This window comes from Aedes aegypti, chromosome 2, assembly GCF_002204515.2.
Source record: "Aedes aegypti strain LVP_AGWG chromosome 2, AaegL5.0 Primary Assembly, whole genome shotgun sequence".
In the NCBI taxonomy this organism is placed as follows: domain Eukaryota; kingdom Metazoa; phylum Arthropoda; class Insecta; order Diptera; family Culicidae; genus Aedes; species Aedes aegypti.
The window spans coordinates 92,935,713-92,963,310 of NC_035108.1; the positions used below are offsets into that span (position 1 = coordinate 92,935,713).

General features: G+C 37.8%; 2 protein-coding genes across 5 annotated transcripts in view; one reads left to right on the plus strand and one right to left on the minus strand.

The window, feature by feature from the left end:
- LOC5574708 overlaps positions 1-990 on the plus strand; it is a 212,707-nt gene extending 211,717 nt beyond the window's left edge. The window contains exon 10 of the mRNA XM_001661558.2: positions 213-990. Coding sequence (XP_001661608.2) covers positions 213-387 — 175 coding nt within the window. The 3' untranslated portion in view covers positions 388-990. The remainder of the gene's footprint in view (positions 1-212) is intronic.
- LOC5574709 (apyrase) lies at positions 864-27,309 on the minus strand. Of its 4 annotated transcripts, none has more exons than XM_021841545.1 (4): positions 27,203-27,309; positions 2,309-3,287; positions 1,933-2,181; positions 864-1,875 (listed from the first exon to the last, which is right to left on the minus strand). In XM_021841545.1, the coding sequence occupies exons 2-4, from the start codon at positions 3,240-3,242 to the stop codon at positions 1,403-1,405; spliced, it is 1,656 nt and encodes a 551-aa protein (XP_021697237.1). In that variant the 5' UTR covers positions 3,243-3,287; positions 27,203-27,309; the 3' UTR covers positions 864-1,402. The 4 variants fall into 4 exon arrangements, with proteins under 4 accessions (XP_021697237.1, XP_021697238.1, XP_021697236.1 ...); XM_021841546.1 differs by lacking the exon at positions 27,203-27,309 and adding an exon at positions 26,989-27,121; XM_021841544.1 differs by lacking the exon at positions 27,203-27,309 and adding an exon at positions 26,985-27,121.
- Positions 27,310-27,598: the final 289 nt, after the last annotated feature.

A 27,598-nucleotide genomic window follows, 5' to 3' on the forward strand; every position in this document is an offset into this window, starting at 1 on the left:
ATACTTTTCATTTAAAATTGAACTTATTTTAGAGTAATATTAAAAAAAGTAACCATGCCTCAAAAAAGAGATCTGCTACCAGCCCTGTGCCTACCGCCACCCAAATAACATGCTAAAGTTCACAAAAACAAAACAGTACCCTACTAATCTTTCCGATCACAAAAATGAAATGAAAATCAAGTGTCAACTTCATTATAAAAATCCCTCCGTAGACTAGAAGTGACCTACGCCAACAATAATGCGCTAATCAAAAAGTACGAAGCGGCCGACTATTCCGGAAGTGGAACCAGTAGCGACGATCGACAGGACACGACCTCGGACGCATCGATGGATAGCAGCCGGCAATCGTCACCGGTTCCGGCACCAAGAAGCAAAGTGAAGAATTAGCTTGCACATCCTAAATGCACCACACACATACAATTGCGCAACACCAATTTGCATAGTCGCAGTTCGATTCGCTGCGAAATGAAGATCTACAAAAGTCTTGTTTAAATAAATGTAGTTTAACGGAGTAAAGTAAATGTAAAGGTTCAATGTTCGTAACCGTTTAGTATACTGTACCGTAAAGTGCATTGGCGAAAAATAAGAAAAAAAATACATGAATTCCTATCTGAAGTAATCTCAACGGAGATCTGATTATTCTGAATGTCAGCTGACATTTTGATAACTTTCATGAAATAAAATTGTAAGAAAAACTATTGAAATTTTTTAATAATTATTGTTATAGAACATTTTGTGCTAATGATAGACTGCGCTAGGGAGAACATATTTTTACTACTTATCGAAGACTATTTACTAAAACTTTTCAAAAAATTTCATCTTGATAGGTTTGTATCAATGCTTTTTTTCCTGTAGGCTATCTATAAATTCTCGTTAGAATAAGTGCTCGAACAAATGATCATATGGACTTTCTCTACTCCCATACTACAATGATGTATGTACGCTGTTCATATTTAGGCTCTGTAAAATAAATAGTTGCCTACCATTAAACGCAATAAATTGCTACTAGAACATAACCGAAAATCCATATATTGATTGTTTAGAGGGAAATGGCGAAACAAAAACAATGTTTGCAATCAGAACGAATTTAGATATTTAAAAACATTCACGAAAATCTGAAATTATAATAACAATGGTAAAATGTGGTATCACATCAGAATATGTTACTTATTTGTTGTCCTGAATACTTCTCGAAACTGCAGAATTTATTTGTCCTCAATCTATATTGCATGTTTGGGACCTTGAAAAATGCATGTGTTTTCAGACGCTGGTGCAAAAATTACAAGCAAATCAATCAGGGGAGCCTCTCTAGTTATAGGTGATAATTTAATGAAATATGCAAATACCTAAATAGTTCCATTCCATATAGGATATACTCACAAAGAAAGATTTTATTGAAAAATCATGTCCACACTCCAAACTTCTTTGTAAAAATCTCAATTCGACCACCACTTCCCTGCGTTATCGGTGATCGTTGTCTAATGTAATCTTCAAAGGCCACATTGTCAAGCGGTCCAGCAAGTTTGTTACGTCCATGCTCCGAAAATTGTTGGAACCCAGTGCCACCCGTCACCGTGTAGCCATTGGTTATCACTCGGTAATATTTGAAAGGATTCAGTGGTTGGTAAGACGGTATCATACAGTCGTGGCAAAGAACCAGCAGGGAAACAACACGCTCTCCAATGGGTTTCGAGATATCGTATTTGACTTTGAGTCCAGACACCTGCAGCATGTTGACCGCAGAGAATTTCTCCTCGTCGTATGATACAGACACAGACTGCTCCAGCACTTGTAGAAGGTAGTCACCTCGCAGCTCGATACATTCCAGAATGTTCTCAAAAGGCAACACGTCAAACACGTTGGCGTATATGATTTCTGGTAAAAAAAAGGAATGTGATGTAGAAGAATTGACACTATCAACAATATCCATACCTCCTTTCGAGATACTCCCGCGAATATCACCGACAGGCATCAAAGCGATAGCTCCGTACGTCCAGTGTCCGGGTTGCGCCAGTGGAATGAAGGCCGATACCATCGAGTCGGCAACCAAGCTTCCCAGGTTGCATTCACCTGATCTGCAATCCGATGTGGAGAGATCTAAATCCGCATATCCTAAGTGGCGATTGCTCACCTCCTCCAGGGAAAGCTTCCACGGAATCAGGGCTTGCACGATAGTGGGGTCTAGAATATAAGTAATTAATGTATTTAATGGCCTATTTTCATATGAATAAAAAAACAAATTGCTAAAATCTAAAGGGTCCAAATTATCAAAGTAATAAAATGTCATCCTGCGGTTAGCCAAACTCACCCGGTTCTACGGTGGATCCCAAATAAACTGGATTGCCCTCCCATCGTTGAATAATGCCTGCATCGTCAAAAACCAGCACAATATCGCCCACAAACTTAGTATAGGACCCTGCTTGAACGATCAACACTTTGTGGCCACTTTGCTGCGTTACAACTGTCGGGTATTCGCCCAGCGCCACATCTGGAATTTCAGGATGCTCACCAGAGTACAAGAATGTATGTGAACGCCCACCGACGATAACGTCAACTTCTGGACCAGAATTCTCCGCGATAATTTTGTCAACATCTATCCCACAGTGTGAAATTACAAAAACGATATCTACACCCTGTTGCTTCAACAGCTCTGCTTCTTCCCTTACAGTTTCCACCACAACAGCAAAAATCAAATTGCCTACATTCGAATTACTTGGCTTATGCATGACCCCGATAAGTCCAATTTTGCGACCACCTCGCTCGATGACCAATGATTTTTGATAATTCCTAAACGTTGGCTCGTCTCTGTTGTCCACATTGGCCAACAATACGGGGGAGTTTATATGGTTCAGAAAAGGAACCACTCCTTCGACTCCATGGGCAAACTCATTACTGCCAAGGGTCATCGCATCGGCCGGCAGCATGTTCAGGAACTCTACCGTAGCATTCCATCGGTGGATGTTGTACCACAGAGTACCGCGGAAATTGTCTCCTGCGTTCAAGTAAATGGCATTCCTTCTGGTGGCAAGCAACTGTTTCACCACCGTCACCGTACGAGCGTATCCTCCTAGGCAAACATCACCTTCTTGTGTGTTGCACGTTACACCAGCCTCGTTGATTTCCTCGTACCGTGCGTGAAAGTCGTTGATGTGAACGATGGATAGCTCAAACTGGTTACTCTGGGCTTTTACCTTGTAGGCTAACGCCAACAGCACTATCAATGACCATCGCTTAGCCATCATTTCCGCTACTTCTTATGTTCCGAACAAATGTACGTTTTGTAAGGTCTGTAATGATTAATAGGAAACTCAGTTTCAGAATCAACAGCATAGTTTTTAAGCTCAAACAAGGAGTAATGATGACCGTATAGCACGTGTAGCAACCACGAGTGATTAAAATAGAACAACACAAGGGTGTAACCATTTTTTATAAGAGGGGAGAAGGGAGGTGGGTGGGTGGTAAATGACCGGACAATGCGTACCATTGGTGCTTCGCGTACCTGCAGGTATAAAATAGATCCCATTTGTGGTCCTTAGCCTCTTGTCCAGTAACTCCCATCCCTACATCCCCGTGATGCCGCCTGGGGTACGAGTAACCGTAGGGAAGATCGGGTAACCAACCCTGGTGGGACCTTGGTCGTATGCTGACAGGGAAGGGGGGCTCCTCTCTTCTGAGGGTGTAGCTTATCAGAGCGTCTGTTCTCCATGTTAGGGGCGGCTCAAAACAGCGTCTGTTCTCCATGTTAGGAGCGGCTGATCATCGTCCTAGTGCCAGCGTGGGACTCTACCCAAGCAACACAGTTTGTTTCAATTTAAGAATAAACATGTCTCTTAAAACTAATCGGAGTTGAGAATCGCTGGAAATATTACTTTCAATTGCACTGAATAGCAACGCAAAAAGCGCAAGAGACGGAGCCAACATATATATGTTATAGAGAAAATGCATATTTGTTGCAAAATACTCAAGAGGAAAAAAATGAATACCAAAATATAAACGAGAATCGAACTCCCGACTTCTACATCATAAATCTTTTCCTCTACTCACTACCCCACCAGCTCTTCGAAAAACTGCTTCACCAATGCACTATATAAGCTACCACATTGCTTTGTTGCTTATTACTTTACTGCACCTTTCGGGATACAACTTCATTACTGGAAAAATATGAACACGCCCCACAGAGCTAAAGTTTGTGCAAAAACTTTCGCGCAACATACGAGAAACGCCATGTAAATAAACAAACTGTTGCTAGAACATTTTTTCGTTATTACACTATACGTGAGGTGCAAGTTAACTAAACTGCAACTATATTTAAACAAACAAACTTTCAGCTGTTATACACGTAGTTTTGTGCAACTTTTACGCAACTGGGATGAATCTTCTTGAGTTGTGGATACTGAAACGCAGCTTGCATGCAATGAAGTTATGTTGCGGATGCTCTTAATGAAAGTATATTGAAACATAACAATAAAATTGGCATTTTTGGAGAAGTTGCAAGACTTTATTTCAAAAGTTCCAGAACACATTTTGATAAACTTGACTTCATTGATGCTTGCAGAGGACACTGGTAACAAATCTCGCCGTTTCGATCATGTTAGACGTCAAACAAGGGGAGAAATGCAAGTTCATTGGAGCGATAATGAAACCTTATGGACTTTTGATTAATATGCAACGGAACTTTAACCAGGTAAGTTACAGATGCTTTTATTGATATATCTTTGAAACCATTTTCGGGAAACATTCATTTGAAAGATGTTTCGTGTGCTACTTGGGTAAACAGTGCTGTGCACGATGATCCTCCGGCGAGACAGGGGGTTGGTGCAGGCCTTACAAGCCAGCCGTAAAAATCATCAGTACAGGAAGCATACAATGTAAATTCGGACCGGAACAATCGGCATAGTCCCAGGCATCGAAAACGGACTAACGATTGGAAACTCGGATCATGGAACTGTAAGTCTCTCAATTTCTTGGGAAGTACCCGCATTCTTTCCGAATTATTGAGGGTCCGCAAGTTCGACATCGTAGCGCTGCAGGAGGTTTGCTGGAAAGCGTCGACGGTACAAACGTATAGGGAAGGTTATACCATCTACCAGAGCTGCGGCAACAGACATGAGCTGGGCACAGCTTTCATCGTGATGGGCGAAATGCAGAGGCGCGTGATTGGGTGGTGGCCAATCGACAACAGAATGTGCAAGTTGTGGATCAAAGGCCGTTTCTTCAATATCAGCATAATCAACGTGCACAGCCCTCACCTAGCAAGTGACGATGACGATAAGGACGCTTTCTCTGTGCAGCTGGAACGTGAATACGACGGCTGCCCAAGCCATGATGTCAAAATCGTTATCGGAGATCTCAACGATCAGGTTGGCCAGGAGGAGGAATTTAGACCGATTAGTTTAGCGTTAGTTCAGGAAGTTCAGCGATTGATGGAAGACACTTCTCGGACATTATTGACGTCAGAACTTATTCCGACGCAAACATCGATTCGGACCACTACCTAGTGACGGTTAAAGTGCGCCAACGACTCTCCGTTGTGAACACCATTTGGTACCGACGCCCGCCGGTACAATCTGGAACGACTCTAGCTACCCGAAGTCGCAACTGATTACGCGCAAAGCCTTGAAGCAGCGTTGCCTGAAGAGGGAGAGCTCACCGAAGCCTCTCTTGAGGACTGCTGGAGTAATCTCAAAGCAGCCATAAACAACGCAGCGGAAGGTGCCATTGGGTTCGTGGAAGGAAATCGACGGAACGGTTGGTTCGACGAGGAGTATCAGACGGTTTTGGACGAGAAGAATGCAGCGCGGGCGATGATGCTGCAGCAAGGCACCCGTCAAAACGTGGAACGATACAAACAGAAGTGTAGACAGCAATCCCATCTATTCCGCGATAAAAAGCGCCGCCTGGAAGAGTTGGAGTGCGAAGAGATGGAGCAGCTGTATCGTTCTCAAGAAACACGAAAGTTCTACAAGAAACTAAATGCATCCCGCAAAGGCTTTGTGCCGTAAGCCAAAATGTGCCGTAATAAGGATGGAGGTATCTTGACGGACGAACGTGAGGTGATTGAAAGGTGGAAGCAGCACTACGATGAACATCTAAACGGCGCAGAGGAGGAAGATCAAGATAGCAGGAGGAATGGTTTCATCAGTACGGCGGATGAAGGAGACGTGCCAACTCCCACAATAGGTGAAGTTAAGGCCTTTTGGTGCGTCATCACAAAATGGCTTCTTCCAAAATCATTAACATATTGTTATGATAGTATTGGTGTTTGCAACATCGATGAAATATAACTGCTTATTACCTGATTAAATTGATAATTTATGCGAAGAAAAATGCTTCAGGTAGTATTTCAATATTTAATAAACACTTTCAGATACAGCATTATCAATTTAGCGACAATATACATGAGATTTATATTCTCAAAACAAATCTCAGATTTCATGCCGCATTTCATTGCCTCACACAACTACACTTGTAAATAGAAGGTGCTTACCTTTTCTATTGTAATTCAGAGGCAAGCATTTGTGTTTTGGATTCCATATTGCGTTCGCTACACTTCCACCAAACAAATCTTTTATTCACTTTCCTTAAAGGAACACATTTCCACCGGGATTTCAATATTTATAAAGTTTTATCAACCGCTTCACTCAAAACAATTATGGCGATGGTTTTCACTAGTTGCGAATCGACGCCGCCACCGCACACTGAGGCATGCCTGGGTTTATAGTCTAAAATATTCAACTTTTTTTTGTGTTGTATGAATTTTCAGTGCGGAAAGGTTGGGCAAAGCATAGAAACTTTAAACTCATACGTTGTTTGTTTTTCGACTCTCTCAAATTACAGAAACCATCTCTACGAAGCATAAAATCATAACAAGTGTTTATCAATTTGGACCCCCCAAAATAATTGAAAAGCTCCACAGTGCGATGCGTCGGGATGCGTCGGGACGCGTCTATCGTGTGTGCACAATCATCGCGATCGTTGAGCGCAGTGATGTCAGAGTTGCTATCTGTAAAATCATAGCATTTATTGTGGATTGATCACAAAAATCATTAAAACTTTATTTAATCAGTGATCTTGTGATGGAAAACTATTTGCAAAATGATAAGTTTTTATAATATGCAGCAAATGTTCCGAAAACAAGCATATAAAAATTGCTAGAAAAATCTATCACCAATCACCTTGGAACACCGTCATCCCTTGCAAACATAAACCATACCGATGCATAACAAAAAAATGCGATAAATCCAATTAAAAAACAGAGAAATTCCGTTGCCTTTCATTAAATTGTAATGTTTTCTTTTGATATGTACTATTGAACAGTTGATTTTGATTTCCAATACTCGTCAATCTACTAAATTTTCCATGTGTTCACATAAAAATATGCTTAACACAAATGTTATATTTTTTGTTTGTTTGTTTTGAAAATATACATGGAAAGGCGACACTACTACTGTTACATCAATGATTATTCTAATGATTCATTGAGTTACACGCCGTTTCACCTTAAGGATGCTATCAAACAGCTCAAGAACAACAAGGCAGCTGAAAAGGATGGTTTTGGACGAGAAGAATGCAGCGCGGGCGATGATGCTGCAGCAAGGCACCCGTCAAAACGTGGAACGATACAAACAGAAGCGTAGACAGCAAACCCATCTATTCCGCGATAAAAAGCGCCGCCTGGAAGAGTTGGAGTGCGAAGAGATGGAGCAGCTGTATCGTTCTCAAGAAACACGGAAGTTCTACAAGAAACTAAATGCATCCCTCAAAGGCTTTGTGCCGTAAGCCAAAATGTGCCGGAATAAGGATGGAGGTATCTTGACGGACGAACGTGAGGTGATTGAAAAGTGGAAGCAGCACTACGATGAACACCTAAACGGCGCAGAGGGGGAAGATCAAGATAGCAGGAGGAATGGCTTCATCAGTACGGCGGATGAAGGAGACGTGCCAACTCTCACAATAGGTGAAGTTAAGGATGCTATCAAACAGCTCAAGAACAACAAGGCAGCTGGAAAGGATGGTATTGGAGCGGAACTTATTAAAATGGGCCCGGACAGGTTGGCCACTTGTCTGCACCGATTGATATTCAGGGTCTGGGATACAGAACAGCTACCGGAGGAGTGGAAGGAGGGAATAATATACCCAATATACAAAAAGCGTGACAAGTTAGAATGTGAGAACTATCGAGAGATCACCATTCTTAACGCAGCCTATAAAGTGCTTTCCCAGATCATCTTCCACCGTCTATCGCCACTGGCATGCAGATTTGTGGGAAGTTAAGAAGCCGGTTTTGTGGACGGGCGATCGACGACAGACCAAATCTTTATGTTGTGGCAGATCCTCCAAAAGTGTCGCGAATATCAAGTCCCTACGCACCACTTCTTCTTCTTTCTGGCATTACGTCCCAACTGGGACAAAGCTTGCTTCTCAGATTAGTGTTCTTATGAGCACTTCCAACAGTTATTAACTGAGAGCTTTCTTTGCCGATTGACCATTTTTGCATGTGTATATCGTGTGGCAGGTACGAAGATACTCTATGCCCTGGGAATCGAGAAAATTTCCATTACGAAAAGATCCTCGACCAGAGGGATTCGAACCCACGACCCTCAGCATGGTCATGCTGAATAGCTGCGCGTTTATCACTACGGCTATCTGGGCCCCTACGAACTACCTATTCATCGATTTCAAAGCGGCCTAGGATACCATCGACCGCGAAGAGCTATGGAAGATTATGGACGAGAATGGTTTTCCCGGGAAACTGACTAGACTGATCAAAGCAACGATGGATAGTGTTCAGTGCTGTGTGATGATATCGGGTGTATTATCGGACCCGTTTGAAACACGCAAAGGACTTCGACAAGGCGATGGACTTTCCTGCCTCCTGTTCAATATTGCGCTAGAAGGTGTTATGAAACGGGCGGGCTTCAACATGCGGGGCACAATCTTCAATAAACCCAGCCAGCTCATCTGCTTTGCTGACGACGTGGACATTGTCGGAAGAACGTTCCAGGTGGTTGCTGAACAGTATACCAAGCTGAAACGTGAAGCAGATCGGGTTGGATTGAAGGTAAATACGTCGAAGACGAAATATCTACTGGCTGGAGGAACCGAGCGCGATGGAGCACGCATAGGCAGACGCGTGACGATCGATGGGGATGAGTTCGAGGTGGTGGACGAATTTGTCTACCTCGGATCATTGATAACGTCGGATAACAACTGCAGCAGAGAAATTCGAAGACGTATCATTGCCGGAAGTCGTGCTTACTATGGACTCCACAAGACCTTGCGGTCTGGTAAACTTCACTTCCGTACTAAGTGTACCATGTACAAGACGCTAATAAGACCGGTGTAATAGGTTACCGGACTTCGGATATTAAACTTGACTTAACTAACTGAGTGATGGTTAACTAATGAATCTTTATTTCGGAGAAGGCTTAAGTGGTAACCTAATGTGGTAAAGAATGGTTGAACGAGGAGTGAGCACAACGCGGTATATTTGATAAACAGATGTCGTAAATGCGGACAGTGCTTGTTGTGCACATATGGTAACAATTTGGAGGTATCATAATAAGGAAGGCAAAATACAGTTTGTGTAAACTTGGCCTGCTGAGACTTTCCCAGTAGGTCAAATATGGGTGATCAGATTTTAGGTTGTTGCTGTGTCAAATAGAGGAAGTGTTTAATTTATGAGTATGTGCTTCGTAGAAATATGAAGCGGGTGAGATTGTGGTATTGTATTACTACACCTCCCTCCTTTAGAAGAATGGTGGAACCATTCAAAAATGAAAAATAAAATTCGTTGCTTTGTCGTTTACTCACTTATCATTTTGGGTTTACATTTTTTTTTTTCAATTATTTTGTTTCACTAATCTTGTTTTGTGTACAATTATTGTTTGATTTGAAATTTCATGTTTTATTTCGGCATTACTTCCATCTAATTTTATGATTTTAAAAGGTCCATTGTGTACGCTATCAAGCTTTTTCCTTCCTTCTATTTTCAAATATACTGTATCATTTAAACTAAGGCTTGTTGGTTTTATATTACTGTTGAGTTTTTGTGTTCTCGATAGTTTTGTTTCTTCTATTTTATCAAAGATGTATTTATGAATTAATTGTAATTTATGTTTTAGTTCGTGTACATATGAATCGTAATTATAGATTGGGTCTACAGAGTTGAGGTCTATATGATCGAATTTGTGTACGGGTTTGCCATAAATAATTTCAAATGGAGAGTAAGCGTGAGACGAGTTAGGAGTTGTATTGTAACAATAACTATAGAAGGGTAGCCAATTATCCCAGTCAGTTCTCAGATCATTGATGAACGATCGTAGGTATTCATTCAAACACCTATGATTTCTTTCCAACGATCCTATTGTCTGAGGGTGATATGCCGTTGAGCAGATATGATTCAATTTTAAAAGATCACATATGCTATCAAAAATTCCTTTGTACTCGGTCCCTTGGTCCGTGCGGATAGCACTCATTGGACCATAGACTAAGATACAATGTTCGACTATTGCTTTGGAAATTGTATATGATGATTTGTCGGGAATGGGAACAAGAATAATGTATTTGCTGAGATCACATTGAATGGTCACAGCATATCTGTTGCCGTTAGAAGTTAAACTGAACGGTCCGATTGTATCTATTGAAACTATATCAAATGGTTTAACCGGTGTAGTTGTTTTGATCAACTTTTCTTTTACAGGAACTAAATGCTTATTCAATTTGCATTGTTCACAGGATTTAACAAATTTGCTGATAGTGTATTTCATGTTTGGAAAAACATAAGAATTTCTTAATTTTTTGTACAATCGGGATATACCAGTATGTCCTCCAGTGGGTGAAGAGTGGTTATGTAGTAAAAGTCTCTGTATTTCTGTAGGGTCTGATACTATTTTGGGTGGATCAAAAATAATAATTTGAACTGTTTTAAGAATTTTGTTCCCAGTATGTTTAAAGTCATTTAGGCTTATGTAATTGAATATAGCATCACCTTTTGAAATTGATAAAGTATTATTGGATGTGGATGATTTAAAAAAATCATTAATAATTTGAAAAACATTTTTCAAGTTTCTTAGATTAAGTTCTAGTCCCAACGCTAGAGTTAGGCCATTTTTAAATTATTTATCGAAAATTATTACATTTACTACCGGTAGATTTTCATTATATAAAATTTGAAATGCAAGTTTCTTTATATTTGTTACTTGCGCATTATTTATTGCGTCATATACTCGAAGTTGATCAGGCTTCATTATTTTCAACTTTTCATCGCAATTGGCTAAACAAGGTATGCTTGTCATTGACCTTGTTTGCACTTGCAGAATATTCATTTTCTTGAGCTCATTAGAGTCTAATTTAAATTTAGATAAGGCGTCTGCTACGACGTTACTTTTCCCTGGTACGAACTCAATATCAAAGTCAAATTCTTCGAGATCAGTTCTCATTCGCACTAACTTTGATGATGGGTTTTTCATACCGAACAGGTAAACCAACGGTCGGTGGTCAGTACGCACAGTAAAATGTCTTCCTAATATATATGGTCGATAGTGCATTATCGCCCAATGAATAGCTGCTAATTCTTTTTCAATGATGTGCTTGTTTGCTTCGCCTTTTGTAAACGCGCGACTGGCGAAAGAAACAGGTAGATCATTGTTTTCGTGTAATTGAGATAATACCGCACCGCATGCGAAATCCGATGCATCTGTGGTAATCATGAAAGTTTTTTGGAAATCCGGGTATTGAAGTATCTTTGGTGAAAGCAACATAGACTTTAAATTTTCAAAAGCAGACTGACATTCGTCTGTCCATTTATATGTAACACCTTTTCTAAGTAGTTTATTCAAACAACTACAAGTTTTTGCAAAATTGGGGATAAATTTTCTATAATAATTACACATTGCTGTAGTATCATAGAGTAAATGTAGAAAAATAACAATTCTACCGTAAAGACACAAAATCATTAAGTTCATAGCTAAAAGAAAACTTTGAATATTTTAATTCTAGAGCATTTTGTTCAGTGTAATTGTAAGTTTTGCTTTCGCTTCCAACGCAAGTGATCGAAATCATCGAAATGAACACGAGAATGTATGCGAACAGCGAGAACGAATGCGGAGACAGAGGGGTTGAGCTGAATGGATGCGGATGAGAAATACGTCGATTGACGCTACGACGCGGGTACTGAATAGGATGGAATGAAGCAAAGTGAAGGAGAAAAAGAGAGGGGTGTGCGTCGCAGTAAGACTGGTCGATGTCGTTGCGCATGCTCCTCAGTCTAATAACGAATTTTGACGCGGACGGTTTGCGTTCAGTTTGCTCGGAGTGAAAAAAAAGATTAAATGAAAAAATATATAACCGCTGGTGACGCCATGAAAAAAAAATGTTTTTATTTTGAAAGAATACGACATGGCACAGTCGGTAGTGTTGTGACTAATTTCAATCGGCAATATTATTGTGTGAAATGTGTAAACACCAATATTTGATTGGTTTTTTGTGAATTGCAATCTGTAGGCAGTGAATGTTATAGGATGGAGAATGTGATAAAAGCAGAGGAGTAGATCGGATACATGGGTGTTGAAATTTCGAGGTAAGATGCTTAGTGAGAACAGGGGAGAAGAGTTTGACAATCAGAAGTAAAATTATAAAAGTTTTGCAAATAGATGTTTTGTTTTTGCTAAAATCTTAAATCTAAATATTTACAAAGCTAACGTATAGTCAGGGTAATCATGCCACAGCTGCAACTGAAGCACGATAAAAAAAAAAAAGTTCTTCTTGTTCTTATATTTTGATTGTCATTGAATTCAATGTCATGAATCGTGAGATATTAGCATACATGTTTTATGGAAATATTTCATTATCGTAAAACAAATTTATAACCAAAAATACCAACCTTAAACTGCCTATCATTTTTCAATTATTTGCATTATGTAGAAAAGCAGAACTAACATTGACGAATTATATTTCAGCAAATTTTGAGAATTGTGAAAAATACTGCAAAATTAATAGCTTAAGCAAATGGGATACTTCTAGCATTGCAGACGAGCAAATGTGGCATAATGTAAAAATAATAATAATAAGTTATCAAAACATAATGATGAGTGAATGGGCTACTGCTGAGGATGATGTTGAGATGAGCGGTTTCTTACATGCTGCTTAAAAAAAACACACAAAAAAAACAAGAAAGCAGAGCGAGTGGGTTTCTGCTAGTAATGCAGATGAGTGGATTCCTGCATGATGCTTATAAAGAGAGAAAGAGAGTTGAAATAAATAATTGAATCAGCAGAGCGAGTGGGCTACTGCTAGCATTGCAGATGAGCGGATTCCTGCATGAAACTTGAAAAGAAAGAATTAAAAAAAAAAAAATACAAAAGAAAGCAGAGCGAGTGAGAATGCAGATGAGCGGATTCCTGCATAATTCTTTTTTGAAAAATGAGGATAAGGAAAAGAGAGCAGAGCGAGTGGGCTACTGCCAGCACTGCAGATGAGCGGATTCCTGCATGATGCTTATAAAGAGAGAAAGAGAGTTGAAATAAATAATTGAATCAGCAGAGCGAGTGGGCTACTGCTAGCATTGCAGATGAGCGGATTCCTGCATGAAACATAAAAAAAAGAATTAAAAAAAAAACAAAAGAAAGCAGAGTGAGTGGGTTTCTGCTAGTAATGCAGATGAGCGGATTCCTGCATAATTCTTAAAAAAAAATGAGGATAAGAAAAAGAGAGCAGAGCGAGTGGGCTACTGCTAGCACTGCAGATGAGTGGATTCCTGCATGATGCTTAATAAGACATATACATATGCTAGATGGAGAAAATATGCGATTTGAAGGAAATAATTAAAATGCAAAGCGAGTGGGCTACTGCCACCAATAAGTAGATTTGGGTAGTTTGAAAAGAGAACTAGGAATGAAAATAAATAAGAAAAGTTAAGTCTCTAAAAAAAAATAAAATAAATAATAATAATAATAATAATAATAATAATAATAATAATAATAATAATAAACGTATGAGGCTCTATTTTTTAAGCTTATTATTGTTCTTTATATTCTTTCCTCTGCAAGAAAAATAAAGAAACATGAATTCCCCTTTACCGTAGATCAATTTACACTTGTTTTATTTAAAAGTGGATTTGAAATTTTCTGGGTGTTACATTATGGATTTTCAAGAGGCAGGTCAAAAGTATCAAGGAGAAGTGATAGAATTCAGATAGTATGGCTTGATGAGATACAGAACATGATAAATTCGTTTGTTGAGAAATTTAATTGGAAGCTTTTTTGATTTGTTGACGGCTCCAAGAGAAGTGATTAAAAGAAGCTTGTAATATTTATTGAGAAACTTTTAGAATTCATGGGTTGCGTAAATTAATTGAAAGTTTTCTGGTTTTGTAACTTATTTTTTTCAGGAGCCTGGTCAGCTCCATCCAAAATGAAAAGCAGTATTTATTTTGACATTTGGAACTTAAAATTTTGTTTGCTGAGGAAGTTGATTGTAGGTTTTCTGGTTATGTTACTAGATGGCGATGAAGTGACAAAAAAAAAACGCTAGTATTATCTTTCTAAATAGAGAACATGTAAAATTCGTTGTTGAGAAAATTGATTAGAAATTTTCTGGATTTGTCACTTGACGGAATTTTTCAGGAGCCTGGTCAGCTCCATCCAAGAGAATTGATAAAAACCAGCTAGTATTACCTATGAAATTATAGAACATGTAAAATTCGTTGTTGAGAAAATTGATTAGAAATTTTCTGGTTTTGTCACTTGACGGAATTTTTCAGGAGCCTGGTCAGCTCCATCCAAGAGAAGTGATGAAAACCAGCTAGTATTACCTATGAAAATATAGAACATGTAAAATTCGTTGTTGAGAAAATTGATTTGAAATTTTCTGGTTTTGTTACTTGACGGAATTTTTCAGGAGCCTGGTCAGCTCCATCCAAGAGAAGTGATGAAAACCAGCTAGTATTACCTATGAAATTATAGGACATGTAAAATTCGTTGTTGAGAAAATTGATTTGAAATTTTCTGGTTTTGTCACTTGACGGAATTTTTCAGGAGCCTGGTCAGCTCCATCCAAGAGAAGTGATGAAAACCAGCTAGTATTACCTATGAAAATATAGAACATGTAAAATTCGTTGTTGAGAAAATTGATTTGCAATTTTCTGGTTTTGCCACTTGACGGAATTTTTCAGGAGCCTGGTCAGCTCCATCCAAGAGAAGTGATGAAAACCAGCTAGTATTACCTATGAAAATATAGAACATGTAAAATTCGTTGTTGAGAAAATTGATTAGAAATTTTCTGGTTTTGTTACTTGACGGAATTTTTCAGGAGCCTGGTCAGCTCCATCCAAGAGAAGTGATGGAAACCAGCTAGTATTACCTATGAAAATATAGAACATGTAAAATTCGTTGTTGAGAAAATTGATTTGAAATTTTCTGATTTTGTCACTTAACGGAATTTTTCAGGAGCCTGGTCAGCTCCATCCAAGAGAAGTGATGAAAACCAGCTAGTATTACCTATGAAAATATAGAACATGTAAAATTCGTCGTTGAGAAAATTTATTTGCAATTTTCTGGTTTTGTCACTTGACGGAATTTTTCAGGAGCCTGGTCAGCTCCATCCAAGAGAAGTGATGCTAACCAGCTAGTATAACCTATGAAATTATAGAACATGTAAAATTCGTTGTTGAGAAAATTGATTAGAAATTTTCTGGTTTTGTTACTTGGCGGAATTTTCAGGAGCCTGGTCAGCTCCATCCAAGAGAAGTGATGAAAATCAGCTAGTATTATCTATGAAAATATAGAACATGTAAAATTCCTTGTTGAGAAAATTGATTTGCAATTTTCTGGTTTTGCCACTTGACGGAATTTTTCAGGAGCCTGGTCAGCTCCATCCAAGAGAAGTGATGAAAACCAGCTAGTATTACCTATGAAAATATAGAACATGTAAAATTCGTTGTTGAGAAAATTGATTTGAAATTTTCTGATTTTGTCACTTAACGGAATTTTTCAGGAGCCTGGTCAGCTCCATCCAAGAGAAGTGATGAAAACCAGCTAGTATTACCTATGAAATTATAGGACATGTAAAATTCGTTGTTGAGAAAATTGATTTGAAATTTTCTGGTTTTGTTACTTGCCGGAATTTTTCAGGAGCCTGGTCAGCTCCATCCAAGAGAAGTGATGAAAACCAGCTAGTATTACCTATGAAAATATAGAACATGTAAAATTCGTCGTTGAGAAAATTTATTTGCAATTTTCTGGTTTTGTCACTTGACGGAATTTTTCAGGAGCCTGGTCAGCTCCATCCAAGAGAAGTGATGCTAACCAGCTAGTATAACCTATGAAATTATAGAACATGTAAAATTCGTTGTTGAGAAAATTGATTAGAAATTTTCTGGTTTTGTTACTTGGCGGAATTTTCAGGAGCCTGGTCAGCTCCATCCAAGAGAAGTGATGAAAATCAGCTAGTATTATCTATGAAAATATAGAACATGTAAAATTCGTTGTTGAGAAAATTGATTTGAAATTTTCTGATTTTGTCACTTAACGGAATTTTTCAGGAGCCTGGTCAGCTCCATCCAAGAGAAGTGATGAAAACCAGCTAGTATTACCTATGAAATTATAGGACATGTAAAATTCGTTGTTGAGAAAATTGATTTGAAATTTTCTGGTTTTGTTACTTGCCGGAATTTTTCAGGAGCCTGGTCAGCTCCATCCAAGAGAAGTGATGAAAACCAGCTAGTATTACCTATGAAAATATAGAACATGTAAAATTCGTTGTTGAGAAAATTGATTTGAAATTTTCTGGTTTTGTCACTTGACGGAATTTTTTAGGAGCCTGGTCAGCTCCATCCAAGAGAAGTGATGAAAACCAGCTAGTATTACCTATGAAATTATAGAACATGTAAAATTCGTTTGTTGAGAAAACTGATTTGAAATTTTCTGGTTTGTTACTTGACGGAATTTTTCAGGAGCCTGGTCAGCTCCATCCAAGAAAAGTGATGCAAACCAGCTAGTATTACCTATGAAAATATAGAACATGTAAAATTCGTTGTTGAGAAAATTGATTACAAATTTTCTGGTTTTGTTACTTGACGGAATTTTCAGGAGCCTGGTCAGCTCCATCCAAGAGAAGTGATGAAAATCAGCTAGTATTACCTATGAAATTATAGAACATGTAAAATTCGTTTGTTGAGAAAACTGATTTGAAATTTTCTGGTTTGTTACTTGACGGAATTTTTCAGGAGCCTGGTCAGCTCCATCCAAGAAAAGTGATGCAAACCAACTAGTATTACCTATGAAAATATAGAACATGTAAAATTCGTTGTTGAGAAAATTGATTTGAAATTTTCTGGTTTTGTTACTTGACGGAATTTTCAGAAGCCTGGTCAGCTCCATCCACGAGAAGTGATCAATATCAGCTATAGCATACTATAGTATTACTTATTGAGGTAGAAAATATAACATTTGTTTGTTGAGAAAGTTAATTGCAGGTTTTCTGGTTGTGTTACTGGATCCAAGAGAAGTGTTAAAAATCACTTATTGAGAAATAGAACATGTCAAAATCGTTTATTAAGAAAATTGATTAGCAATTTTTTGGTTTTGTATCTTGAAGGATTTTTCAGGAATCTGGTCAGTTATTTGTTTACAAAAAAAATGGAAATCAGTTAGTATTACTTCGAGATATAGAACATGGAAAATTCGTTTGTTGTGAAACTTGGTTGGAAATTTTCTGGTTTTGCTATTTGATGAATATTCAAGAGCCTGGTCAGCTGCATCCAAAAGAAATAATGAAAACCAGCTAGTATCACATATTGACATGTCAAAATCGTTTGTTGAGAAAGTTGCTTGAAAATTTTCTGGTCTTGTGGATTATTCGAAGCGTTGACCATCCTACACAAGTGATGAAAATCAGTTAGTTATACTTATTAGGATATTGAAAATGTAAAACTTGTTTGTTGAGTATACTGATTGCAAGTTCTCTAGTTTTGTTACTAAACGGATTCTTCAGGAGCCTGGTCAGCTCCATCTAAGCGAAGTGTTTAAAATCAGCTATTATTGTGATATAGGAAATGTAAAACTTGTAAAAGTTGATATGAAACAGTCTGGTTTTGAGACTAGATAGATTTTTCAGGAACCTGATCAGTTCCATTCAAGATGAAAACGCTGCTAATGTTACTTCTTAAAATATAGAACATGAAAATGTACTCAATGAGCAGTTAATTGAAAATTATCTGGTTTTGTTTTATTTGTAAATTTGTAACTAAAGAACTTGCATTGACATACATATAATTTTATTGTTTTTTTTTTTGTGTTTTTATAAGTTTTAAGTCTAGAGTATGTCAAATTATAGGAATATTCAATCGTGGTCTATAAATATGATAAGAAGAGATGTTGTGTTACCAGTAATAAATGAATTATGGAAATGAATGGAGGTAAACTCTTAAATGTTGATTGCGTCAAAAAAAAATATATGCAACATTAAAAACAACTCTCTATATATAAACAAAAAAAGGATAGAAAATTGATTTTGAAATTTGCATCTTTCCTTTGGCTATTGTGAATGTGAAATTAATTACTAACTGGAAAACTTGTCTAAGTAATTTTAAGGTGTAAATCAACGATTTCAATAACAGATGACTGGTCATCAAATAAGAAATTCAACATTGAAGTCAAGTGAAGTGTTTGTTATCAAAACTATAGGTCAATGTTTACTGCAGTTAGAACATGAAACCGAATAATATTATATTTGCATTAAAATCGAATTGTTATAATTACTCAGTAAATTTCAGTTAAGCTACACAGAAAAAAGCAACAGTTGTTTAACACGGAAATAGGAATTTGACACAAATTGAAAGGTATGGAACTATTAAAAGCACAACAGTGTTCTGTTACATAATATTAAATTGTATCTACGTGTACGTTTCAATTGTACATTAATGGTTTATTTCATTCAATGAATTACGCTTCAAATTCTATATTAATAAAAAAAATAAATCATGTGAAACAAAACTGCAAAATTGAAAGTTGTGTCAAGTATTCTTTGAGTACGTAAAATCAGAAATTATTCATAATACTAAAATCTTCTATGACATAAAACTAACATGAAAGGAGATGACAAAATGTTTTTCATGAATTTGGATTGCTGAAAGGATCATGGTTTCATTAGTATTCAGTCGATGAGTTGTTGATTAAATTTGATTGTGACAAAAAGGAAAAAAAAAATATAACACGGAAATTCCAATTTAATGCGGAAGCCGATATTATTTATCCGACAACGGTTTTAAAGGCTGACCTGATGATGATATTTGTCGATGAGTATGTTTTGTTTAATTGCATTTATATGATCACAAATTAAAGTCTGATATAAATACGACAGTTTAACTGATGCATATGATCATGATTATGTTTATTATAGTATTTTTATAAAAAATTCTAGTAATTAAAAATAAATTGTACAAAACTTTGCAGTTAAATAAATTACGAAACACAATAATAAGGTATTACTATCGAATTGATTGAAAGTCCTCGCAAGGACAGTTTTAATATCAATAATGTCTATAATATTAAAAGGTCTTTAATATAATGAAAGTCCAAGAAGAAACGATAGACAAGATAAAACGAAGAGTGTAAGACTTATAATAGTGCAAATTCTTGGAAATAGTTAGATTCATATATGATTATGTATGGTTTGTTGAAACGATTATGTTGGGATACTCCATGCGGTATGTTTTTTGTTAATTACTGTAAAAATAAATAAATAATGAATTCAAAACTAAGAAGATATAAAAACAAAAAAAAATGTATTAACATATTTTTGGCAATGCTATATGACAGCAATTTATGTATTAATATGAAGAGTAGAGAAAAAGGCGAATGTAGTATCATAGAGTAAATGTAGAAAAATAACAATTCTACCGTAAAGACACAAAATCATTAAGTTCATAGCTAAAAGAAAACTTTGAATATTTTAATTCTAGAGCATTTTGTTCAGTGTAATTGTAAGTTTTGCTTTCGCTTCCAACGCAAGTGATCGAAATCATCGAAATGAACACGAGAATGTATGCGAACAGCGAGAACGAATGCGGAGACAGAGGGGTTGAGCTGAATGGATGCGGATGAGAAATACGTCGATTGACGCTACGACGCGGGTACTGAATAGGATGGAATGAAGCAAAGTGAAGGAGAAAAAGAGAGGGGTGTGCGTCGCAGTAAAGCCCCACGCACAATGTGAGCGGCAGCGCGGTACAACGGCATAACGGCAAGCCCATCTTGAGCTACACTCTACTTGTCAAGTCGATGTTGAAAAAAATTTAGTAAACATGGGATTGATAAGTAAAGTGTAGATCAAGATGGGCTTGTCGTTATGCCGTTGTACCGCGCTGCCGCTCACATTGTGCTTGGGGCCTAAGACTGGTCGATGTCGTTGCGCATGCTCCTCAGTCTAATAACGAATTTTGACGCGGACGGTTTGCGTTCAGTTTGCTCGGAGTGAAAAAAAAGATTAAATGAAAAAATATATAACCGCTGGTGACGCCATGAAAAAAAAATGTTTTTATTTTGAAAGAATACGACAATTGCCACAAAACTTCTAACTTGGTCAGCGTTTTGTGGTTTGGGATAATTTTTAATGACATCAAACTTCGAACTATCGGGCAGGATCCCTCTATCAGTGATCTTGTGCCCTAAAAATGTGACTTCTGCTTTAAAAAAGTTGCATTTAGCAGGGTTAAGCTTTAAATTTCTCTGCCTAAAGCATTCAAATACTCTTCTTAAGTTTTTCAAATGGTGTTCGACTGAACAACCTACGACAATCACGTCGTCAATATACAAAAATGCACACTCGGGACTCAGGCCACTTAGTGCAATAGCCATCATTCTTTGAAAGCTGTTCGGGCTTATGTTAAGACCAAACGGCAATCGCTTAAATTGGAAATGTCCTCGCTCTTGAAGGGAAAATGCAGTAAATTCTCTTGAGTTTTTATCGATTTCAATCTGGTGGAAACCAGACATTAAATCTAAAGTTGAAAAATATTTGGCTCTGCCGAGTTGATCGAGAATATCATCGATTCTTGGCAGGGGAAATTTATCAGCAAGCAATTTTTTATTTAGTTGACGGTAGTCCACAACTAATCTCCACTTTGGATCAGAGGTTGTGGACTTTTTTGGCACTAGAAGTATTGGGGAATTATAACTTGATACTGACGGCTCAATGATATCGTTTTCAATTAATTTGTCAACTTGTCGGCAAATTTCATCACGTTGGCTATGTGCATTGCGGTAATTTTTAATGTATACAGGAGCTTCATCCTGCAGTCTAATTTTTTGCCTATAAAAATTATTACAGGTGAGGAGATCATTTTGGAGACTGAAAATGTCGTTATATTCGCTACAGAGCTTAAAAAGTGGTGTACGAATAGAATTTGGTAAATTTTCGAAATTTAATTCTTTTTCTAATGACTTATTTCTATCAATGTTATCATTATTTGTAATTTTGTATACGTGAAAATTTTCTAATGAATGAATACGTGGTGTAAAATGCGTTAATATTATATTTTCTTCGTTAGTGTTAATTATTCTAACATATGGAGCATCCTTAGAAACTATAGTATTACTGCAGAATACTCCGGGTAAAATCTCTGAAGATTCTATCAAAGCATCTCGATCTAGGTTTAAATTGCTTATATGTCTTATTGTTTCTGCACGAGCGGGTAAGATAATTGTACCATTCAGATTGTTTTGAATCGGTACTACTAAAGAATAGTTATTTACATTTATCGTTAATAACCAAGAATTATAGTCAATATTACATGTAAAATTTGCAAGAAAGTCACGTCCCAATATACCATCAGTAGGTATTGGAAACGTACTATTCACTAATTGAAATGTGTGCGGTAAACTGAAATTATCTAAAATTAAGTTTATATTTACACTACCAAGACTTGAAATTTCTTGGGCTGATATACCTCTCAAGGTACTCTGATTTTGTTGATTATACGTAATATTTGTGGTAATATAATTAGTTTTTAAGATTGATACATCTGCTCCAGTATCAACGATAAAGGTGCAGGGTTGATTTGCTACATTTGTTTGAATTGTAACGAAGTTACTGGCAGAAACATTCACTGTGTAAACTGCCCTTGAATTCCGCCTAAAGGGTGCGGCTGCAAATGTTGTATTGCTCCAGACTGTGGGATATTTGTAGGGTACTTGGTTGCTGATATGCAATATTGGGCACGAGCTGCGGTTGCTGATTCGTCGGATGTTGGTTAGACTGAGTGTAGTAAACGCGTGGATTTCTTTGATTATTTTGTGTCGAATTATGAGTAAATCCGCGATTATTGTGAAAATTTCCGCGTCCTCGTGGAGAATAATGATTTCTCTGATTGTAACCCTCATTGTAATTCGTTCGGCTTTGGCGATTATTGTAACTGTTGCGGTTGTAACCGCGATTACCGTAGTTGTTACAGTAGTTGCCACGATTATTGTTGTAGCAGTTGTTTTTCCGCGGCAATCCTCTCCTAGCATTTACTGTCAATACTTGAGCGGATCGGCCAATATTTTCGTTCACCTTTTGTATGGCTGATTGAATTGTTGAAAATTCATTAGCCTTTAATATGATTTTAGTTACATTGTCCATTATTCCGTTGATTAAGGCGTCGACTCCAGCTTTCGTTGCCATTTTGGTGGCAACATCTGTTGGAATCTTGCTTTGGATGTTCATGGTGGTCAATTGGGTTGAAAGCGCTTCAACTTGTTCCAAAAAGTTTTCTGCGCGTGTATATCTTAACCTGTTTAATTTTGCCAACACTGTATCTGGTGACTCAGTACTTTTACAGTTATTCGATACCGCGTCGATTATTCCCTGGAGTGTGGCTACGTTAGTGGGTAAAGCTAGACGAGCTCTCCCACTTAACCTTGTTTTAACAAATTTTGTTGCAGTAAGCATTTGGTCGGGTTTGATTAATTCCGACAGTAAACTTACTGCGTCAACGAAAGCTTCCAATTGTTGTGGCGAACCATCATATGGTTGTACCAGCGCAATAGCATTTTTCAGATCAAAATTTTCTTCCGGCGGCGGCATTTTTGGCGTTTCGTCTGAGCTGGCTAACTTTCGTTTAGTTATTGTGCAAATTTCCCAATAGATGTCTCTAGTTTGCTTACAGATTTCGTTGAATTCGTTGGACGGTAATTCCTGGTACCTTTCTACTAGACAATTTTCGATCACTTCTTTTAATTCTTTGGCTAAATTAAGATTCGACTCTAAAGTTTCTTTAGAAATTTGCTTGTAGATTGACTTTTTAAGGTTGTCTTTGATTTTTTTTAGGTCGCTTATTGCTTGCCTGATAGTTGGGAATAAAAAATGTTTGCTATTGGTGGGATTTGTTTTCTCGGGTAATTCATAACAAAATCGAATACATATCAAGTTATCTAATACATACATGTTTGTACAATGCTGTTCCTGTTCATACTCGGCCAATACCTTGTTGTTGTTGTACTGCTGGTGCTGCTTGGCTCATCACGGCTATGCGGCTAAGTTTTGCACTGTCGTACTATTAATTCTGCTTGGCTCATCACGGCTACGTTTTGCACTGCGGGACGGTTGAGCAGCTACCTGCTTGCTGCTTTCCGTGTGATTTTTTTTTGTAAACTGTCACTTGTCTATCGGTGGTTTGACGTACTTTACTATTATCACTTCGATACCGTTGCTGAATTTTGTGAACTGTCAAAATCTGTTTTTCAAAGCCTTTTCAAGTGCACTCCGTGTTTTCGTCTAGTGAAATAGTGACACTTCATTGAGTTGCTGTTCGATTATCGCGCACAAGATGTAGAATGTCGCTAGCATAAGAGCTACCGCTACACAGAAAAGCGCAATTGGCTGATACATTTTGAGTGAGTGTTCCCTTATTAACTTTTGTCCACGCGCATTAAACTACACTTGTTTTCAGATTGTTCCGGCTAACTGCATTGTTCACGCGTGTCTGGGTATGCATACGTTCGTAGTTAGTGATTAACTTATACGCCAGGTAAATAAGTACGAAAATCACTATGGCCACTAAGGTGTACGCAATAACTTCCGTCGAAACTGTGGTTCTCTCGGCGTGTTCCTTGTTTTTCGCGTTGCTAGCATTGATTATGCTCACAATTTGTTCGTGTGTAACCGGTGGCACTGCTGGTTTTGTTTCGGTTGAACCCATTTTTGCTTCGGTTACACCAGATTTTCACTTTAAACCGACGAGCTAATTCTTTCGTCACGGTCGCCATGTAATAGGTTACCGGACTTCGGATATTAAACTTGACTTAACTAACTGAGTGATGGTTAACGAATGAATCTTTATTTCGGAGAAGGCTTAAGTGGTAACCTAATGTGGTAAAGAATGGTTGAACGAGGAGTGAGCACAACGCTTGGTATATTTGATAAACAGATGTCGTAAATGCGGACAGTGCTTGTTGTGCACATATGGTAACAATTTGGAGGTATCATAATAAGGAAGGCAAAATACAGTTTGTGTAAACTTGGCCTGCTGAGACTTTCCCAGTAGGTCAAATATGGGTGGTCAGATTTTAGGTTGTTGCTGTGTCAAATAGAGGAAGTGTTTAATTTATGAGTATGTGCTTCGTAGAAATATGAAGCGGGTGAGATTGTGGTATTGTATTACTACACCGGTAGTCCTCTACGGACATGAAACGTGGACAAATGCTCGAATGCTCGAAGAGGACCTGCAAGCGCTAGGAGTTTTTGAACGACATGTGCTTAGGACGATCTTCGGCGGAGTATGTGAGAACGGCGTATGGAGGAGAAGAATGAACCACGAGCTTGCGTAACTCTACAGTGAACCCAGTATCACGAAAGTCGCCAAAGCTGGAAGGGTACGATGGGTGGGACACGTTGTGAGAATGCCGGACAACAATCCCGCAAAAATGGTGTTCAACTCAAATCCGGCCGGTACAAGACGAAGGGGAGCGCAACAAGCTAGGTGGTTTGACCAAGTGGAGCAGGATCTTGAAAGTGTGGGGCGATCGAGGAATTGTAAGCAAAGGAGGTGGGTAGCATTCCAATTTCCAAATTCCAAAGTGGGCCTTATGGGCGTGCTGTTAGTTTCATCAGGCATTTAAGCACATCGTGTCATGGGGTCTGGGTTCGATTCCCGCTTCAGCCATTGAATCTTTTCGTCAGGAATGTTTCTTGGCTTAGCCACTGGAGCAGTGGCACAACCAAGGGTCGGTTTTGGGGGTGAAAACACCCTCAGAGCAGATAAATTTATATGAGTTATCATACATATTTTTTTAAAATTCAACATTGTAATTGACAAACACCGGAACACTAGGTTATATTCTTCTCGATATGTTTGTCAAGCATACATGCAGATATATTGGGATTCAGGGCAAGTATATTCTCGGAAAAGTAATTCTTTATTTTTAAATGTTTGCAAATAAGATCCTGAAAAAGCACAAAGGGGATGGCAATTTGATTCCTAATTCGAAAAATTATAAACATCCCAGTGAACACACGATCGTACATAAAAGGATATAAAAGTACAAATGTCGAGGCGATATACGTACAGATTGCATGCAGCCTAATGGCGCATGTTCGTATATCGCCTACGAGCAATTCTCGCTGAAACCAAGCCGCCATCGGCACCCATCGTTAAAATTCCAATTTTATGTCACTGATCGCTAGTTTTCGATAAAACTTAAGGGTGGTCCTTTCTGTTTTCTCAAATTGGTGGACCCCTCGTACGCCAGCTAGCTGAACAGTTTGCGAAAAAGCCCATTTTTTGATAAATCTTAGGTATTAGAGAAAAGATATAGCTTTAATTTAAACTTAAACAAATTTTGCCGGTCATTTTAAATTTGGCCGCCATTTTGAATTTTGTAAGAAAAACCGTTTTTTCACCATTAGCGCACCGCTAGTTTTTAGTTCTGAGATCACCATCAGAAAGCTGAGGAAATATTGCATAAGATAGGCTACAGAAACTAGGTGAGCAAAGGTTTTTACCCTATCAAATGAACGATTTTCTAAATCATGTTCTACTATTTTGACGTATATGGCGAGTGCAATCAATGTAAACATCATTTTTTGTACAACATAGAAACAAGTTTTCAATCGTTGGAGTATTATTTGAGACAGATGAAGAATAGAAGTATTATTTTGAGTGAAAAAATCTTGCGGCCATCTTGGATTTTGACGCCATTTTGGTTTTAAGTAGTAGAATGAAGTTTTACCTTGTAAGAATACTTTTCTCTTATCAACAAGACATAAAGGAACTATCAGAACATTTGTTTTCTTTACAATATTTCCAATTTTACGGATGTTCCGGGTTAGTTCTGGAACCATAAAATGGCCGTAATGGTCAAACATTCAGATTACTAAATACGAATTATGAGAGTACTTCTTTCTAATCAACAAGAGACAAAGGAACCATCAGAACATGTTTTTTATTTTCAATATTGCCAATTTTACGGATGTTCCGGGTTAGTTCCGGAACCATGAAATGGCCATAATGGTCAATAATTCATATCACTAAATCCGCCATGCAATAATATTGTCGTGTGCTGTTCAGCAGCAAAACGAAATCATGACAGTTTATATCAGTTCCAATAATTGTACTTGCCGTAAGGAACTCAGGATGGTTCCAGGGCTCTAAGTGGTCAGAGCGAAGTCTCCGGGTCAATGGGACCGCCACCAATCGATTCAGCAGCCTTTTTTCCGATCTAGAATGGTCAAAATCATTTCCTGAAACCGTTACCCAGCTGAGATATTGCATTTAGTCGCATTTTGGAGCCCGATTTTCTCACTGTGAGTGGGGACGTTAATGCCAGGAAGAAGAAGATATTATAATTTTTTATTGACATTTTCTCTTGGGCTTGCCAAAACCGGTGCTTTTACCCTACAACACAACGCAATACTATTCGTACAACTACAAAACTCAATTAAAAACACGGTCTATTCTCTCTGCTATTTAAAATAACTGCTCTATTTCGGAAACCATGATCGTTTACCAACAATGTAATGATGATGCCTCTTCTTAAACTTCTCTGTTAATTATTTCTCCATGCTCGATTACACTTTATTGATCATAGCTGTTCTTCCAATGCTGAACATACAACCATTATATAAGCTATTCACTACAGCTCTTATGTACACAATTTATCGGCCAACCGTTTTTAAAATTTACTGATAAACAAACAGCTTCAAACATTGAAAGAAAATATACCACTAGCTACTTGAGCCGTTCCAAGGCCAACTGGCGACTAAACTTGCATTTAGGTGAAATGACTTCTATATATAACACGTTGGCATAGCAATGATGCAATAATGCGTTCCAGTTACCGGCGGAAAAAGATTGTTTCTCTTCCCAAAATGTCATAGATGTTAGACTTATCCATTTTAACCAAATCAATAAAAACTATATGAACGCAATTGTTCCTGCAACAACCAACTGTGGTTATTAGATTTGTTTATGAGATGTGTACATTAATGTTTTATGTTCTTAAATTTGTTAATTTATGTATAATCGAAGACATATCTGCGCAAATGGTACCTGCAAATAATTGGTCAACACGCTGGGGAAGTCTAATTAAGTATGTTTCTAATGGAACCTCTGCCGTATTTT